Source organism: Apodemus sylvaticus, chromosome X, assembly GCF_947179515.1.
Source record: "Apodemus sylvaticus chromosome X, mApoSyl1.1, whole genome shotgun sequence".
In the NCBI taxonomy this organism is placed as follows: domain Eukaryota; kingdom Metazoa; phylum Chordata; class Mammalia; order Rodentia; family Muridae; genus Apodemus; species Apodemus sylvaticus.
This window is the reverse complement of record NC_067495.1, coordinates 117,487,980-117,507,663: the sequence shown is the minus strand read 5'-3', so window position 1 is coordinate 117,507,663 and position 19,684 is coordinate 117,487,980. Positions and strand designations below refer to the sequence as shown.

General features: G+C 43.3%; 1 protein-coding gene across 2 annotated transcripts in view; it reads left to right on the top strand.

Moving 5' to 3' along the window:
• The first annotated feature begins 255 nt into the window (after window positions 1-255).
• Window positions 256-19,684, top strand: part of Tmem255a (transmembrane protein 255A) — a 54,120-nt gene continuing 34,691 nt past the window's right edge. For both annotated transcript variants that reach the window (XM_052170684.1, XM_052170682.1), the window contains exons 1-4: window positions 256-474; window positions 6,520-6,662; window positions 16,273-16,335; window positions 18,966-19,055. In XM_052170684.1, the coding sequence (XP_052026644.1) occupies window positions 417-474; window positions 6,520-6,662; window positions 16,273-16,335; window positions 18,966-19,055 (354 nt within the window). In that variant the 5' untranslated portion in view covers window positions 256-416. The remainder of the gene's footprint in view (window positions 475-6,519; window positions 6,663-16,272; window positions 16,336-18,965; window positions 19,056-19,684) is intronic.

The window sequence follows — 19,684 nt, the reverse complement described above, 5'->3', positions numbered from 1 at the left end:
ACTGCAGAGAAGGCCCCTTGGCCCCAGGCTGAAGCCTTTTTCTCTCTGCGCAGCTTTGGCCCCAAGGGGCGAAACCTTCTCCCTGTCTAGCTTGGGAGGCTGGGAGGTGGATAACTAGGATGGGGAGGCCGAGGGGGAGGAAGAAAGGGGGGTCTTGCGCAAGCGCACGCTGCTACACGGACGCCAATGCTGCTGCCTCCCAGAGCAGAGGGAGGCAGAAGAGGAGGGAGGGAGAAGAGGAGGAGGGAGGGGGAGGCGGCACTTGGGCTGCAGCTCTCAACCAGAGGCAGTCAGTCCCTCTCAGCGCTCGAGAAGATCAAGAGAGACAGCGGCGGAGTAGGATGCTCTGCGGGGCTCCCTGAGCCAGGGGCTCTTGAAGCAGCTTCGGGGACAGGGGCAACTGGACGGCTTTCACCATGCATCAGTCCCTGACTCAGCAGCGGTCCAGCGACATGTCCCTTCCCGATTCCATGGGTAAGTCCCGTCCTCCGGGAGGCAGCAGTAAGGGGGTAAGTGCGTTATCCTCAGGACAGCCAGCTCCTGGCTGCCCCAGTGCCAGAGAGAGGACAACCAGGATGGGGGGTCCACAAACTCGAGTATCTGGGAGGTGGACCAGAGTCCCAAGGGAGCGGCCCAGCTGTGATGTGACAAGTGTGACGCGCTTAAGATTGGAGCGCCAAGCTAGGGTTGGAGTATCCTTACCTAGCCTGGAGTATGTGCGTGTGTGTATGTGCGTGTGTGTATGTGTGTGTGTGTGCGTGCGCGCGCGTAGACTTGCAGCCTGTGGTAAATCTCAGCTGTCTGGGCATCAAAACATTTCCTTCAACCTGTCCCTTTGCTTTCGATTCGACGCTCCTTCTTTGCAAAGTCCACAATCACTTCTAAGATCACGACTAATGATAATTAGAAGAAGCAGGGTCTTACCTCTCCCCCGCCCACCACCACCACCACCACGCACTCTAGGTGATATCTTGAAATTCAGACCTGCAGTGGTCGGGAAGCTGATTTACAGTTTGCAGACCCAGAGTGTGGGGGTGTGCTACCCAAGGGAATGGGGGGTGGGGTAAGAAGAAAGGGTGTGCTGGTGGGACAGGAATTCCTGGGGAATCACTCAAGACATCTCAGCCTGGACATACGCAGTAGCATGATCAGTCCTTGAATTTGATTCCCATTCTACTCCAAATGCATAGAATGGGGGGGGGCGGGGAAGGGGGGAGAGCAGCAGGAAAATAAGATCCAGCGCAAGCCCGCGCATCTTCTGAAGTCGCGCTTTCCTCTTGCGCGGAGTGAAGGGGGAGGGGCAACTTTCACCACCTTCCTAAAAACTAGGGGGCTGCTACCATCTTGCAACAACTTGGAGGCTCCTCGAGAGTGCTTGTCGCTAGCTACAAACGAATTTTAAGAAATAAAAAACACAACCAAAACCAGTTGCCTTTCGCTGTCAGGCACCTTCCGAAGTCTTTCATTGGGAGAAGAAATTAACTTGGAGTCTGGGGTAAAAGGGAGGGGATTGCCGAGCCAAAATTCCACCTAAACTTAAAATTTGCTTTGGATTCACTTTAATCGAGTCCAATTCGTCTTTTCTATCATACTTCAAACTCCTCTGTCCCGAATATCTGCCATTCAGTCTTCTCAGCTTTTCTCCGACGAATTTGCTGGAACATCCACAGGGGAGGGGCGAGGAGAAGAGCCCAGTGTGAGCTCTCCCTCCGCTTCCTGCAAAAGACTCAGTCGCAACAAATTTCGTTCAAGGGCCCCTGGAAAGGGTTATCACCTGGACAGCGGAGGGCTTAGCAGTAGAAGCTCTGCGCTTTTCATTTTTAATCGGAACCGGATGCAAAATGAGGCTAAGGTCTGGGGGGTCCAAATTCAGAACCCAGCAGTACCAGACTTTCCAGTACCTTCCCTGCCTCCCCTTCCCCCCCCCCCCCGCCCCCACGCATACACAGGCACACAGAACTCCAAACGCATTCCTTGCCTTGGCCAGCTGTGGCGCTACCGCCGCTCAGGCTCCCAGACATCTAGCTACAGTGTGAAAGAGCTGGGCGCGAGAGGGCGAAGGTTCTGCAGTGCCCATCCCAACTGCGTGCAACAACCACCTGCGAACCAACCCTCCCCACCCAGAACCTTGTCCGCTACCGGGACTGAGCAGATTGGAGGCCCAGGACTGAAAGGCTTGTGCTACTTGACACTGTTCTATGGGTTTCAGAACGAGATGGAGAGAGTTCTCTCTTGTATTTCCAGCACCCCCTCCCCCTCTTGTCTTGCATTTTTCTAAAGGTCTGCGCAACAAGAAGCCGAGTGCTGCGTTGCAGGGAAGGAAATCATAGATGTCATATAGACAAGGAACAGTCATCACAAATAGCGTTTGGTAAAGAATCCACAGGCAGAAGTCAGTAGATAATTCTTGAGTAGAGTGATAATTTTAGGTTCCCACAGTGGACAAGGGAGCCTCCCGGAGTTCCCTGGCGCAGGTCCCACGGCCTAGGCCTGAATCAGCATCTACCATCCAGGACACTTCCAGTTAACTAAGCTCGGGGTTAGTGTTTCTGTCTCGAAGGGCAGCATTTCTGAGGGGTCCTTTTTATAAGCAAGACACAGCCTTAGTCCCCAAAATAAAATGTAACACACACACACACACACACACACACACACACACACACACACACACAGAGAGAGAGAGAGAGAGAGAGAGAGAGAGAGAGAGAGAGAGAGAGAGAGAGAGAGAGAGACACTACTGCACCAAGGTGACTACTTTTGCGGGCTGCTCTGAAGGAAGCAGATGTTAGGGAATTGTGAAGATAGCAAATTGCGTCCTGCGCACCTCCATCAGATCCAAGCAACCCCCTCCTCCACTTTGGCAACAGCGCCCCCAAGCGCTGATGCACCTCTACTACATCAGGGCATCCTCTTCGCTTCCAACAACATATTCGTAATTTACTGAGCTTTTTTTTTTTTTTTTTTGATATCTTCATGTCCCGAATAATTTACTAAAAAGGTGAAGATAGTAGATTTCTGCACCTTTAGGTAGATGTTTGGGAGACTGGGAGAACATTAAGGTCCTTGGGTGGGCAGCCACCTGTTTCCAGAGATTCTCAAGACTGGGACTTCCTGAGACCCACTCTGCAGCAAAGCTGACTCAGGTAAGTAAATCCAATCCATTCACACATTCAAACCCGAGAGTTAACACGTCACCAACACCGCAGCGTACCGGGCCTCTTTGCTACATCCCAATACACATTCTGCAGCTCTCTTTTAGGAGGGGCTGTCAAGAAATAAGTACAAGGTTACAAGTGTGCAAAGGCAGCATCCTATCTTATAGCCACTCCCAGCTTGGCTCCTGTCAGATATGCAATCCTGGAACTGGTGGACATCATATGGGTTGTTGAAGAAACCTGCTGTCACAGTTTCTATACTTCTTGAGTAAAGCATCTAGGCCATTAGAAACCAAGCTAATGGCTGGTTAGAGTCCCAGGTCTTGAGGGTATTTTTAAGTAGCTCATAATCTATTAAATAAAACCTGAATACGATGGTCCTGTGCTCAGAGAATTGCACCTTGGTAAGAACAGGGTTTTCCTGCCTTCTAAAGTAAAGCAACAAACAGTAGGGCATAAACATGAATCCATACAGTTATCTGAATTTTAGGATACCTGGCCACACCTTCAGAGTACTTTAAGGTATGCCTTATTCCAAGTAGAAATGGATTTTATTAAATCAAACTGAAACTATAGGCAAGTGTGTGTGTGTGTGGGGGTGCCTCTTTCTTTAAAAAAAGAATTTACCCAAGAGTTCTTTAAAATAGTCGACTCTCCAAGTGCAATTAAAAGCATTTGAATTGCAATTAAAGTCTTTGTAATATAGAATAAAGGGTGACTGGCAGAAGAGAGAGTAGATAGTTTATCTAGTGCCCTAAGAGTTTTCTTAGCAATTTGATCCAAAATAAATCTTATCTGGAGACAAGCCTCCTTCCTGTAGGGTGGTAGGATCTTTCAGTTTTTCAACAGACTGAATTTCCATCCAGGTTCTAAAGCAAATGGGGGAAAAAGATTTTCAAATGACACCATGTGGTTTGCTGAGTCACTTTTCTGACCTGGCTCCTGTGCTTTTAAGAGTTAGAGTGATATTTGCAAAGCAGACTCAAGGGCTGTGGAGAAGATTAAAGGTCAGTGGGTAGGAATCAGCAGGTCAGTGAGGCAATAAATTAGAAAGATCATGCCGACATGACATGCCCGCTCCTCCAATTGAGTCTCTAAGGTTACACAGTCTCTATGTGAGCAGGTCCTGGTGTATTCGGGGGCGAGAGAAAGGCTAGAGCTCCTCTGTGCATGACAAACAGGAAGGCAAGAAATGAATGGGAGGCTGTGTTGGTAAATTGATTTTAGAACCCATGGTTAAACCAACTGGGAGACTCACCAAGTATCTATCACGAGATGGAATTAGGAACCCTGGTTTACAGACTCCTTTGGGTGCTCTGAAGGCAACGAGACCCATAAAGGAACCTGCAAGAAGATGAAAGAAATGAATCCTGTCAGTCCTAACTCTACCCTTCTTGTCTCCCCTTCCCAGAACCAGGCAGTCCAAATTGCCAGCCTTTGCCCATTAGTTTACCAACAACCATGCTGTCATTTGCAACCCTCATAGCAACCACAAAGGACCCTGATGTCATAGGTGTCTATGGGCCTTCCTGTCTGTCTGCATGGGAGATGGCTTCCCAGCTCACTGGCCAGCAGACTCATTTGCAGACTCCCCTCACCTCCCCTCCCACGGTGAGACAGGAACTTTAATGCTTGATAGAGGCCTATACCTGCTCGAACCGCTTCTACATTTTGGTGTAAAACAGTCTTAGAATAGCATTGTATTAGACCTGAACCTGATGAGTCATGTCTCTTAGTTTCAAGGATGACGTCAGGGGAGGCCACCAGCCCCTTCCACCCCACCCCCACAGAGCCTTCAGCAAAGATTACAACTGGGAAAGCCAGGGTGGCATTTTTTTGGACAGTGTTCTTCTATATGGAAAGGTTTCTGCAGGAGGCCGTGAGAACAGCCATAGCCCCTGCTCCCCATAAGCTCTCCCTACCAACAAGCCTCGTGGGTCTCTCCACTGGGTCTCACCCCCCTTTCACCTTCCGTTTTCCGTTCCCTCCCTGTCATCCCACAGTAGTGCAGTCTGCTTTTGCTTCTCGGCTCCACAGCTTGCAGAGGGTGCAGTGAGGCCTCCCAGTGTTGCTAAGTCTCATGAACAGTGAGAACCAAAGGTTCTCTTTAGTCCCAGTCATGATATTTAAAGCACGTATCATACCGCTACCTACTGCTTCTTTGTCCCTACCCTCCTTATGGTTTCAAGGGAACTGGATCCTAATAGCCTTGGCCACTTGTTTTGTTTTGTTTTTTTTTTTCCTGAGAACTCCTAGGTGGTTAATTCTTCCATTGTATTTCCTGTGGAGGACCCCTTCCTAGTGTTAGAAATAAAATGCCTACATAGAGTAAGATAGTGCTTAGTTCCTAGTATAGAGCAGTGCTTGCTTCTTTAAAAATTGTAAATTGAAGTGAGCCTAGATACCTTTTTTGTTTTTTGTTTTTTTTGTTTTGTTTTTTGGATTTGGTTTTTCGAGACAGGGTTTCTCTGTGTAGCCCTGGCTGTCCTGGAACTCACTCTGTAGACCAGGCTGGCCTCGAACTCAGAAACCCACCTTCCTCTGCCTCCCAGTGTGCTGGGATTACAGGCGTGCGCCACCACCACCTGGCTCAATACCATTTTTTCTATCTGACTTAATAAGCTTGGTTTTGAAAAAAAATTACTTGGTGCTATCATGTCTGATAAGCCCCGAGCAGGAGCAGGGCTTTCTTACTATTTATTTTAATGTCATCCTCACATAAGCATAAATGTATATAAGTTATATCTTTCTCGTCTACTTCCCCTGATACAAATCTTTGCGGACTAATAGGTTTCAACCATTTACTTTATTACGTACATTTGTTATGTGACACATCTGGCCAATGCACCATTTTTAAGTTTATGCATGAGGCAGCAAATGTCAGAAATAAATGAAAAAATAAGATGCTGGTACCTGGCTCAGTTCTGATATTTACACTAAAAAAAAAATGAAATCTCATATCTATAGCTTCTAAGTAGAAAGGTTCTTACTTACCTTCTGGCTTTACAATATTTTCACTTAATACCCTCGTACAAACACTTCCCATTTGTCAGATGCTTTTATAAGCTGCCCTCAAAAACACTCCACCGAGTGGGTATGACACATCTTTTCTAGAATGTCAAAAACACAAAATCGTCTTGCTGTTATATACTGGTTATTTATTTTCAAAGAAGCAATATTTTTTTTTATTAGGAAAGTGTCACCTAATGACTGCAGAACAGAAGCTCCGTTCTTTCACCATAATTCCACTCCCTAGAGATATCCCGGTTACCAATAGGGGGAAAAAAGAAAAATCTTATGTGTACATTTTCTCTTCTTTTCCCAGATGAAAACGAGCAATTTCAATGTCTCTCTATTCTTGCAGGAGCCTTCAATAGGAGGAAGCGGAACTCAATCTATGTCACCGTTACTTTGCTTATTGTGTCTGTGTTAATTCTCACGGTGGGCCTTGCCGCAACTACCAGGACTCAGAATGTGACTGTCGGAGGTTATTACCCAGGAGTTATTGTAAGTACAGAGAGAGTGGAGGTCAGCCTCTGGGGCTTGTTTGCTACAGCGTCCGTGACTCTTCTGGGATGGTTTTCAATTCTGTTAGAATTTATAGTGTTTGCTCTGATTCCCTCTCTCTGTTTCTTTGTAAGTACACAGAAAGGCAACTCTCCTTGGGAAAAACAGGACTTGCCTGAGACTTAGAAGCATCCCAGTGTCCCCCTCAACTAAGACTGGGATGCTAAGCAAGTCATCTTGTTGTCTAGGGCTTTGGTTTTCTGGTTTTACGAGATGCTTCTTTCTAGTAGCATTAACTTTAGCTCAAGGTTTGTTTTCCTATATGAAGTCACCTGATCTTTCCTGGAATCTGACATCTCTACTTTCTGTGGCCAAGCATTTATACAGGGGTCCTGCCAAGAAAAAGTGTGGAAGACATACTCTTAATACATGCATATTTGTACATTTGTAAATGATATATACACTCACAAAATGTATGTAAAATGGAAATTCACACACTAGATGAAAACGAAATTCCAATTTTAATATCTTTTTATATAAACAGTAAAATGTTGTAGGTTGTTACATACTTAGTGGGAAGTTTGTCATTAAAGATAATGCATAGACACCCTTATTTCAAATGACCAATGAACTATTTGTGAATATGTTTGACTGGCTTCTTATCAGACATGTTTAAGTTGTCATCAGAGCCACTGGTCCTTTTAATATCCTTTAAAATGTGGCTCTCACAGCTTGTCTGACTGAAACTTATGGGAGGCAGAAGGATCAACTCTGTCACTTTTCACTGGCCATTTGTTATCAGGGTCAACTTCAATCTACAATTTCTCAATAGGATTTCCAAATCTCTTGTCTATTTTGCTAATGTTAATTTGATTAAAACTAGACAGTCTATCTGCACATACAGAAAACCCCCTATCGTTAACCCTTCACTGCTTGGCACTTGCCCTCTTCGCAGAAGATAGCCCCTGTGATGGTCTGGCCTTCGTAGCCATAGAGAAATACCAATGACAGTCTATTTATGGAACATCAGTAATAGCTTCTGTTTCTCATTTCAGACAATAACTAAGAATCAAGGCTCTAATGACTTCTTTTCATAGTCCAGTGGATAGTTTACCCTCCCCTGCAGTGCATGCAATCCATTTTTTCAACATGGAATTTGCTACAAAAAAAAAACCCTCATTTACTACCTTGGTAACATAGTGAGAGTCTGCCAAAGCAAACAAACACCCCTCGCTTGGGTCTATGAATAGTGCTGTTTAACCTCAAGTCTAGCGATTGAATCTTATTTTAATAATAATTAAATGATTCCTGAATTGTAATTGCTAGAGAGTAGAAAGATGTTAAGAATGGCTCTTTTTTTTAAAAAAAACAATTAACACAGCAAAGATATCAGACATCGTTTAAGGCTTCTGTCCATTTTTTTCACTCTCACTCAAAAGATGATGCCTTTAACAATCTGTTGCTATGAGTGACCAGCTTGGAGCCTGTTGCCTAGGTCACCGATTCCATTCCACAGTCTTACTACTCAAGAGCTCTTTCAAAGACTGGACCAGATGTGGGGTCTGATGTAAACTGAATCTCCTTCGAGCCTAAGTTCTGCAGTTAGGAGGAAGGTAGAGATCCCAGCCCAGCCCACCGCCAGCATAGGGCAGGTGTCTGTTTCACAGATACCAGTCTGTGCCCAGGGCCCTCTGTTAAACATGTGATAGGAGAACTCACCCTGTCCACTTCCTGTGGTGAGGCAAGAAAATCAAGTGTCAGCAGAATTGGGTTTTATTTTTAAAAGCAAGCAAAGGGGAGGGGAAGAAAGGAGAGGGGGTGAGAGCATTTTTGGTGGCTTGGAAAGGAATTTACAGGGTCTGTGTGACTTTGCGTGCTTCAGGTAGCTGCATTAGTGAACTATTGCCAACTGAAGAGCAAATGCTCAGCCAAGATCCAGAGTGGCTGTGGGTGAAGAGAGGGCATTTTTCACGCTAGTACAAACCTTCTCTGTAGACTATCTGACTGTGGGAGGCTGGGTTGGAATATATTAACAAAGGAATAAGGACTCATGGTGGCTGTTATTCGAGTACTTGATGTTCGGCTAGCACTGGAAATGGAAGCACTGGGGGCATATCTCTCTTTCTTCCCCCCTATCTCCCTCCCCCCCCCCCAGTGTGTGTGTGTGTGTGTGTATTTCACTAAAACTAAGAGAACTACCCTGAGAGAATGATGTATTTCTCCTTCAAACCAACCCCCCAAAACACACACACACACACACACACACACACACACACACACACACACACAGTGGTTTAACTTTTACAAATTTGCTCTCTGAATGTCTGTAGATAATTTCTTTAAAATGGGTTTTAATTATACAGAGCGAAGCAGAGAGGATAGCAGATTGAACAGTTGAAAAATCCATTTACGTTTATAGGTCAGATCGTGTTATAGCAAATACAATTAGGACTCCTACCTCTGCAGGAGTAAATGCCTGAGAATCCAGATTTGGCTGGGAACAGAGTCCTTTTGCTAATTGAACAGTTTGGTTATTAGGGAGTAACTATGTAAACGGACCATTTTTCCACCCAGGAATGAGTAACAATGATGTGAAAAATGCAGATCTCCGCTCAATAGCCCCAGAGATTCTGACTCTGATAGACCCTATGAACATGAATTCTTCTCATAAGCTAATCTTTGATTGAAACAGTAATGCAAGCTAAATATACATTTTACCAGTCACTCCAGGGAAATATAATTTAGGTGGACCAGCAGCCACGTGGAGAACTAAAACACAATATAACATACTTAGGAGTAAAACCAGAAAGTATTCTAAGATTCTGCACTGTCAAACTGGTCACTTTGAATATAAATTATGGTTGTATGAATCTGTGAAAACATTTCAAGTTATCCTGAATTCAGCTAATTTTTCTTGACTCTAATGAAATGTATTAACAATACATGAGAATTTGAATATTTAAAACAGAAAAATTATGGAGAAAGTATTAGGAAAATTGACACACATTTCACTTAAATACTAAGACGTTTGCCATTTCAAATACAGTGAGGTGTTTAATACGCAGGGAGGTATATTATAATAGCACGTTAGATAGTCTACCCGAGCTACAACGTAGTATTATGATTCTAAAATATGTGCATACACATGCCTCTTTAAGGACGAGCTAACCTGTCAGTGCAGGCTGAAAGGTAACGATTTTAAACATTAAGACAGATAAAGACAAACTGGCTTATGGGTTTTTACTGTCTTTGGATGTTTAAAGGCATATTCCATTTCAGAAGTGTTCTAAGGAGCCTTCTACTTGGAAAGCCTAAAATTAATTAATTAATTAATTAATTAATTAAAAATAAATCCACTACTTGTTTTGGTTGTTGAAGAACGCTGAAAAGGGGCCTGCGGTGGTGGGAGGTTGCTCCTTTCCTCTAAATCTTTGCTTACTGAGAGGAGGAGAAGGAAGACTCTAAATGTGTTTCCCAAGCAACCCACAAGATGGAGTTGGTCCTTCAGTGAGGAAAACCTTTCTGGAGCTCTTTGGCCTCGGTGTTATTATATTGTAGGGTTCTGTGTGTTTTCTTTCAGCAGAGAAAGGGAGTACTGTTCCATTTCATGGAGATGGTCAGTGGACGGAAACCATATAGAGTCGCAATGGGATATTAGGAGACAGGGACAATAGGAACATCCACCAGTCTAGAAACCTTCTCCAGGCCCGTATGGCTTTCTTTACCTGCCCATGGAATGACTATGTAAAGAGATGTAAGGGCATGTGAAATCTGACAACATGTTGAATGCCTAGGACACAATCAGGAGCCGTGCAGAGCTGGAGTTTGTGATAATAGTAAATTAAACAGACACCCAGAATGTTCAAGCTTGTTCTGAAACATCAGTTTGAATCCTGATGTACTGAACAAAACTTGTGTAACACCACAAGTGTCTAGCCTCCACTGTCACCTTGTTAACCCCTTAGCACGCCATTCGCAGCTCCCTGAAGCCCCTAGCCTGGCCGCCCCCTGTTTCTGTTTCCCAACACCAACTGTTTATAATTTGGGGTTTTTCTGCCTTGATAGTGCCACTTATGCAATCTTCCAATTTATTTTTCAATTTAAAATTTTTTAATTATCACCACTAAATTCTATCTACTTAATGGGAGCATTTCTCTTTTGTATTTATTTATTTATCTTAAAATGGGTTTTAATTATACAGAGCAAAGCAGAGAAGATAGCAGAATGAACAGTCGAAAAATCCATTTATGTTTATAGGTCAGATCGTGTTATAGCAAATACAATTAGGACTCCTACCTCTGCAGGAGTAAATGCCTGAGAATCCAGATTTGGCTGGGAACAGAGTCCTTTTGCTAATTGAACAGTTTGGTTATTAGGGAGTAACTATGTAAACTCTTAAAATGGCCATTTTTCCCACCCAGGTAAGAGAAACATCCCAAATGCGACTTCCTCTCCCTCCTCTCCTCACAGTCCCTCCCTCTAGCAACCCTTCCTCTTGCCCCCTCTCTTTCTCTTCGGTGTGAGCATTTCTAAGCTGTAGGGGTCCCGAATGTAGACTACCATCTTTGACCTCTCTACTACCTTTGTTTATACGGCTCTGCAATCACTTAGGCAAGATGTACTTTAGGATTTAGACTTTTACTTTGCAGAAACTTAGAGTGATATGCCTTCTAGAATTTCAGTAGGGCTTTGAGAAGCACATACAGTCAAGTTCCTTTATAGCTGTATCATAAAATATGAATTTTAACAGAAAGTAGGGTAAAGATTGTAAAACAATCCTCACATAAGTTCAAGATTAAGCTTTACCACCAAATTGTATATCAGAAAAGTCTTTTAGTTTTCAAAGATTTTCAAATTTCAAGGTTAAAGAATTGGTTTGTGGACTGTTTCAAGCAACTGTAGCACAAATTCCCTGACCCCAAACTCACTGTCCTTGCCACCACATCCCACTGCCAATACCCGACTCCAAATCAAAGATCAAATGCAAGCTATGCCACAAGGTACATACCCAATTGATGTTTATCGAGCCTCTGTCTTGCGTGTCTGGGCAGTAGGTGGGAATACGAATAGGTAATAGGATCCATTCTCTAGAGTTCTTCAGCTGAAGGGTGATGGCCTCATTCCTGTAATCCCAACACACCGGAACATGAGTCAGGATGGATGATACAAGCTTGAGGCCACCTGAGTTATTCAAGGAGACTTTGTCTAAAAAAAAAAAAAAAAACGAACAACAAACCCTTCAAACCATAAAACCAATCTTTAATCTGACTTTGACTTTTAGTGATATGTCTTTTTTCTTGACAAGCGAAGTGCAGCCAAAACAAAGAAAACTAGTTATTCATTCAGGTAGTTGGAGACAGCAGTGGAAGTACAAAGGTCTAGATGTTTGGTTGTGGGAGGTACTGTTAACTTATTTAAAAAAAAAACTTGCCTTTATTTTATGTGTATGGGAGTTTCTTGTGTGTGTGCCTGCGTACCATGCCAGAAGGAGGCCTCAGGTCTTCTGGAATTGGAGGTAGAGGTGGCTATTAGCCACCACACAGGTGCTGGCAACCGAACTCAGATCCTCTGGAAGAGCGGCCAGTGTGCATAACCACTGAGAGGTCTCTCTGGTTCCCTAGGAGCTAGCATTTGATTAGAAGCAGCCACCCATTTTCAGGAAGCTGCTGGTGCCTTTCTTTTTTTTCATTCCAAGCTCTTGGTCAAACAGGACTTCTCCCTCCCCGAAGAGAACATTTTCTATAAACAGTGTCCTGGATGTGGTAGGCCATACTTTTAATTCTAGTACCCTGAAGGCAAAGGCAGGGAGGACCTCTGTGAGTTCAAGGTTAGCTTGGTCTACAGAGTGAGGTCCAGGACAGCCAGGGTCACACAGTGAGATCCTGTGGTAAGAGACAAAACTAACAAAAACCCACAAAAAGCTACTGACTTCTTAGGCCTCACGATGTGGGCGTTGTTCATTAGAGACTGTGAGGGCTAGTCCTGGCTTTGAGAGTAAGGTGCTGTAAGAGGAAATGGGTTCTTACAGTTTTCTAGGCTTCTGCTTTCCATTCTGTCAAACGGGAATGATAGCAACACTACCACATGCTGCATCATTCCCACAAAGCCGGGAGGGGTGGGACATGAGAACACTGGTGAACGGAAGGCTCTTTAAATGTAAGGTCTTTCAACAGTATTGGAGAGTTTATCTCCCTACCATCTGGGTAAGTGATTGCTTTTACTCACCACTCCTTAGACGTAAGTTCCTTTCCCATTGAGCCCTGCCCACCCTATGAGCCCAAATAAAATGCCTCCTCTTCTATGGAAATTTAGAGCTTCCTTTCATTTAGCAGCTTGCTTTGTGCAAATACCACATACTTTATCTCTATCCTTGATCCTTACGATAACACTGTCTCATAAATACTTGTATGATTCTCACTTTTAAAATGCTTTCAGGTTATATTATTTGTTTGTTAATATTTTGTTGGAGAGAGGGTGGGGAACATGAACAGAGCATGTCATAGTGTGTGTGTGTGGGGGGAGTCTGAGGACAACTTGTAGAAATTGGCTCTCTTTTACGGAATATGGACCCCAGAGATGAAACTCAGGTTATCAGTCTTGGCATCAAGGGCCCTTCCCTGCTAAGTTATCTCAATGACCCCACATTATCCCATTTTATAGATGAGAAAGCTGAGACACAGAGTCTTTAACAGACTGGCATGATTAATGAGTAGCAGCGACAGGGATATGGCCCAGAATGAATTCCTCTTAGCTCACATAGTGCTTTGTTTGTATAGCCTGTGCTCCTTAACTGTGTCTTTCACTAGACCGAGAGTTCTTGGGGGTCAGATGTGATGCCTCCTTTTAGATTGGACTAAATGACACGGAGATGAGATGGGATGAGAAGCAATAGGATGGGAGGCATAGGATGGGAAGCATAAATAATGTAATAGATAGGCCCAAGATGTCCGCTTCTGTAGTGTCAGGTCTTTCTAGCCCGTTCAACAACTGTTCAGTCTCTCTCCTCCAGTAATCACTATCAAAGACTTGTTTGAGAATGTCAGGAATAGCCAGTGTCTTTGCTTCTGGTTTCTGCTAATGACTTGTCCTATTGCTACGACAAAATACATGACAACACTAATTTAAGAGAGGTAGGATTTATTACAGCTTACAGTTGCAGGGGACACACATTGTACAGGGAAAGGTATGGCAACAGGTGCAAGAGGCAGCTGCTCACATTGGATTCGGAGGCAGGAAGCAGAGAGTGGTTGATGCTCATGCTCTGCTAGCTCCTCCTTTATACGCAGTCTGTAACCCAGCCCATGAAATGGTCCTGCCCATACTCAATGTGGGTCATCCTCTTCTTAGTCAAACGTCTCTGTAAACATCCACCCAGACATATCCAAAGGTGTATTACCATGATGATTATAAGGTGTTTTGTTGTAGTTGCTTGCTCACTTTATCTATCTGTCTGTCTGTCTGTCTGTCTGCCTGCCTGCCTGCCTGTCTGTCTGTGTATCAGTTCACAACCATCTGTAACTCCAGTTTCAGGGGATCTTGCACCCTCTTCTGGCCACTAAGGGCATTGCACATACATGATGCACAGTGACATAATTTTCCTCTTTAAATTACATTAGAGTGGTTCAAAGGTTAAATGCCCTTTGAGTCAGTGAGATGGCTCAGCAGGTAAAGGCACCTGACACAAAACTGAGCAACCTGAGTTCCACTCCTAGGAGCCAGGTGGCAAAAGGAAAGAACTGATTCTTTCAAGTTGTCTTCTGATTTCCACTCATCCACCATAGCACTTTTATGTGTGAGAGTGTGAATTAATGAATACATAAATAGACATAATAGTCTTAAAAACACAAATGTCTTTTAAAAATGGAATACTGGGGGCAGAATGGCTTAGTGCTTAAGAGCAGTGGCTGCTCTTCTAGGGTTTGATATTCCCAGTACCTATTTGGCAGCTCACAACCATCTGTTAATCCAGTTTTAGGGGATCTCCTGCCCTCTTCTGGCCTCTGATGGCTTTGCACATACATGGTGCATAGACATACATGCAGGGAAAAATTTATATACATAAAATAATACATATTTTTAAATTTAAAAATTATGATTAAAATCTCTAGAACAAAACAGTATTTTCTCAGTATGCACTGAATAGCAGGTGATATGTCAAGCTATTTGAATGTATTATTTCCATTAAAGGTCATTTGAATGTATTGCTTCTGTTAATCTTTACAAAGCTCAGAAAGATAACATGTCTGTGGTCCCTTCTGTTTTATACACAAGGAAAGAGGCTAAGTGGTTAGTCAGTTCAAGATTACACAGACATTAGTAGAAGATCTGTGTTTGCAAGACACGCTAGTGTGATGACTATGTTTACATTGGTATATTTTGCAGCAATACATCTTACTTATACTTTAAAGAAGATTGGGTGGGAGAAAAGTATATGTCATCTCTTCCATGAGGATAATCAATCTCAGTATCCTGGGATGGAGTAGTCTATCCATTCAGACACATAAGCGTTGCTTTCCCAAGAATGGTTGCTGGTCTTGCAGAAGGAATCTTTGCTTCCTTTCAGTCTCTTCCCTTCTTGGGGTCTTGAGGCAAGCAGTTAGTTCCTGGACAGGGGCCCATCAGACCCAGTCCTTGGGTTCATTAGGTTTCCCAGCCTAGATGGAAAACTTGGGAGTCTTGGGTTAAAACAGATGCCTCTGAGAGTCCAGGTGAGGCTGCGGGTGCGAAGCAAGACCATTAGTGAAGCTGAACATGTGTTAAGATTTATTGCTCCATTCTCGCCGCTTTTTACTTCTTCCCTTTCCATCTCTATCAATAGCTATTGGTTGGTGATCATTCTCAGCTGAGACCGGCAGCCTTCAGTCCACTAATGGCAGAACTGAGAGGGCAGTGGGATCTTCTACACTGAGCCATAATCCCGGCCACTTAGACAAGAGAAATTGGTTTTCAGGGTTTTACACTGCCATTTCTGTTCACCCTTTAATGAATGCTTTCTGTCCATAAATGAAGCAGAGATGGAAAAAGAGGCGAGTAAGTGCTAACATAAATTGCAGTAGGTCAACCACAAATACAGGCTTTCAAAAAAAGTTCTTTTCAATTTCTATTTTTTTTTTAGTGTGGGTTAAGGTACTTGCTGATTTCTAAAGTACTTCCTGAGTTTGATTAGTATGCCCAATGCATCAAAAATTGCCTTTGCAAACCTTTATTCTGTAATCTGTGCTTTAGAATAGAAGGTCCTTTTCAATACTAGATAGAGATCTAATGATAATGTGTGCTTTCCGCCATTATATGTCTCCTACTGAATCACCAGTCATATGCTAAGTAATGGATATTAAAATTGAAACAGGCAGGCTCTAAGAAGGTGTAGTTGACCTTTACTTTTAGTTTGGGGGCACATGTGCTTCTTTTTCAGTGTGAGTCATTGCTACAGGAGAAAACTGCAAATAATGGGAGAATACTTTCATTGTGCATAGTGTGTTTGTGTAAGAAACTACAAGTGGCTTTGACATTTACACTCCAGTTTTTTTCCACTGTCCTGACTCACGGCCAAGGACTAGAATGACTGTGTGGGAAGGTTGATTGTCTTCCTAAATGCTATGTTGTCTTACAGCTTGGCTTTGGATCATTCCTTGGAATCATCGGATCAAACCTGATTGAGAACAAGCGGCAGATGGTAAGTTTTCATCCTCTATGTGGATAAGGAACACATCTCTCTCTCTTTTTTTTCTTTCTTATTTATTTATTTCTGAGACAGGGTTTCTCTGTGTAGCCCTAGTTGTCCTGGAACTCACTCTGTCGACCAGGCTGGCCTTGAACTCAGAAATCCACCTGCCTCTGCCTCCCAAGTTCTGGGATTACAGGCATGCGCCACCACTGCCCGGCAGAACACATCTCTTAAGGTTGTGTAAATTTGGCCCCAAGGGAAATTGTTATTTTACCTTTTCCTCTAAGCCTCCAGGAAACTTATCTCACACTGTTTTCAGGCTGGTTTGCATCTCTTTAAGCTTTCTCCCTCATCCTCAAAAGAGTATGTTCTCCCTCATTCTCAAAAGAGGCTGTTAAATCAGGCTGCTGACTTGGCTTACAGTGCTGTGTTTCTCTTAAATACATTAATGTAGCTCTGAATATTACTTACTTTTGTAGCTTCCTTTGGTTACATAATCTTTTGGAAAAGTTTTCACATTTTTAAAAAATATTTGAGGAGATTATAATCTAGGGAACTTCAATTAAGAAAACAAGTGTAAACTGGGCCTGGTGATTCGTGTCTCTAGTCCTGATACTCTGGAGGTTGAAAAGGGGGGACCTGGAGCTCAGCTCATAGTCACCTTTGAGTGATCTTGAGTTCAAGGCCTTCCTGAACTACTTGAGACCTTGTCTTAAAACTAAAACTAAAACTAAAAAGAGGAAGAAAGTAAATGTACTTGAAACATAGATTAAACTAAAATTATGAAGTCAACTTCAAAACAACATCTTTGTGTCTTTGCCATCCATAGTTCAAAGCCAAGTATATAGTAAAGGAGGATCAACATTTGACAGAAGGTGATTCTTAGAAAGTTCACTGTCCTAATATGATCTCCTGGAGGCGAGTTACCGTGTTTACATGGTTTAATTTTGAGAAGGCTTCTTTGAGGGCAAGGCATTGAATGGATAGGCTGAATTGCAGTTGCAATACAGAATTATAGTTCAGGAAGTCTGGTGAATGGTCATACACTGGACTAAAGTTAGACTCCCCTTGGCCAACTCTTAGTGGCATCCAAACTTTGGCAATGGGGTCTGTTTAACATCAAGCTTAATCAAATAATGTAATAGCTCTAGGGACACAGAACTCTAACCATATGCTTCCCCCAGCAATATGGGAATCACTGTCAGGGGACTGCTAATAGTTTCTTCTTCCATTTCACCTGGACTCCATCCCTTGCCAGTTTCGTTTTCACTTCGGGCTTAAATTATTCAAAATAATGGGGGAGTTTTTAATTGTAGAGCTGATCATAGCCTAGCTAATAATGCCAATTTCATGACATCGTTCATCCATTATTTACCGATTATCTGCAGTGCTGTGAAGTAAGATTTATGGAGAGAGGTTTCTGAACAACTCCCAAAGGAGATAAGTATTTCCTCCCAGCCTGCCGAAGTGGGCGAACCCTAGGGTAGCCTTGGCTTTGATTTTTTTCCTCCTCCCTGGGGAATAGCTTGATGCCGAGTTACTTCCTCCTCTTTCTCCCCAAAAGCCTCAAGAAAGAAAAATGCTGATTGCATGTAGCTCAGAAGGTCAACCATAGCAGATTGTGGGCTCATGTATCATATCTCCTTGTCTTTGAAGACATTCTGAAATTGTGATGCTCCCGTACCTTGATATGTAACATCATCTTGGTACTAGAATATGAACTTTAGGAAAATTTATTTTGTCTAGCATGATCAGTCAATTTGGCAATCTGATTTTATTATTTTAAAATGTCTAACTAGGCATAGTGGTAGATGCCTGTATTCCTAATCCTTGGGTGGTTGGATTAGAAGGTTAAGCTGAGACTTAGCCACAAAATAAATTTGACACCAGCCTGGACTACCTGGGGCCATGCCCCTAAAACAAAAGAGTGAGAAAGAAAAAATTTATATAGACCACACAAAATTTACCCATTTCAGAAACATCAATTCTTGCAAAATCTCTCTGGCACTTAACTGGTAGTAAATTGAATATCCAGTTTCTTCAATGATGCATAACATGATGTAGAATTATGTAGGACCCAAGAAGCACTCTTGTTATCATCAGTGTGCACTGTGTCATCAAGCAGCAGAGTTAGGTGTATAGAAATCAAAGGCCAGGAACTGGTGGGCATCAGTTCTTTCATAGACTCACAGTAGAGACACTGGAAACACTGTTCCCCTTACTATGTCTCCATTTCCACATAAATAAAATACAGAGTTGGGTTACATGGTGTCCAAGGTCCAACATTTTTCTGAATCTGAGGATAGAAGGGATATGCAGTCGAATCCCTCCACGGACAGCAGACTGGATACCAGCAAGCTTCTTCATTCGGTGCTCACAGAATGAATTTCTGAGCTTACTCTGAAATACTTTTTAAAAAAATGCTTCAGTTTCCTCCTGTCTTCCTCCCTGCCTAACCCTATACCCACTCACCCTGCATGACTGAAAAACAAAATAAAATAAAACAAAAAAGAAAAGCGTCCTCGTCAGTGACACAGTAGAGTTCTGCTTTGGCTGGCAGTCTCTTGGGGATTACCTAGTCTCCAAAAGCAGCAACAGTGGAAGACTAACAGACATGTTCCTTTTGTTCCCTCCTGCAGCTGGTGGCTTCTATCGTGTTTATCAGCTTTGGTGTGATTGCAGCTTTTTGTTGTGCTATAGTTGATGGGGTCTTTGCTGCCAGACACATTGTGAGTATTATTAACCTTGAGTTGAATCATGCAATGCTATATTATCCTGCCTTGAATGTGCACTGAGTGCTTTGAGGGGCACACGTATACAAGGGAGAAGGAAACTCTTCTTGTGTCTTCAATAGCTGGTAGTCAAGGTGAGACCATCAGTGAGGAATGTAAGCATCTAGAAAAATGGGCCTAAACCAGCAGTACAGACTGCGGGTGCCAAGGTGGTTCATCTTGGGCTCCAGAGAGCAGGGGAGGCTTCCCTTCCCAGTGGCAATAAGGATGGTGTAGCCCTTTGGCCTGTAAAATTTGGAAAGACAAAGGTATCAGGGTAAAAGGATGTCTTGAAGGTAGGGAAAGAGGAGTAGGGTAGTATCATGGCCTTAGACAGCCATGATGGGGTCCTGTGGAGACACAGACCATTTGATTCTGTAGCAGGAAGCCACATGGCCCACCCCTCCCCTCACAGCTACAAGAACAGATCATGAGGATAAAGGTAACTTTCTCATGTACCCAAATACTGCTGTTCTTATGACAGTGGTTGGGATGTAATGATGATGTTGGATGTCTGGAGAAAGTTTAGAGCTAAACCTCCCACCCTGAGTTCGGTCCTTCAGGCCAGGTGTCAAATGTTTCCCACT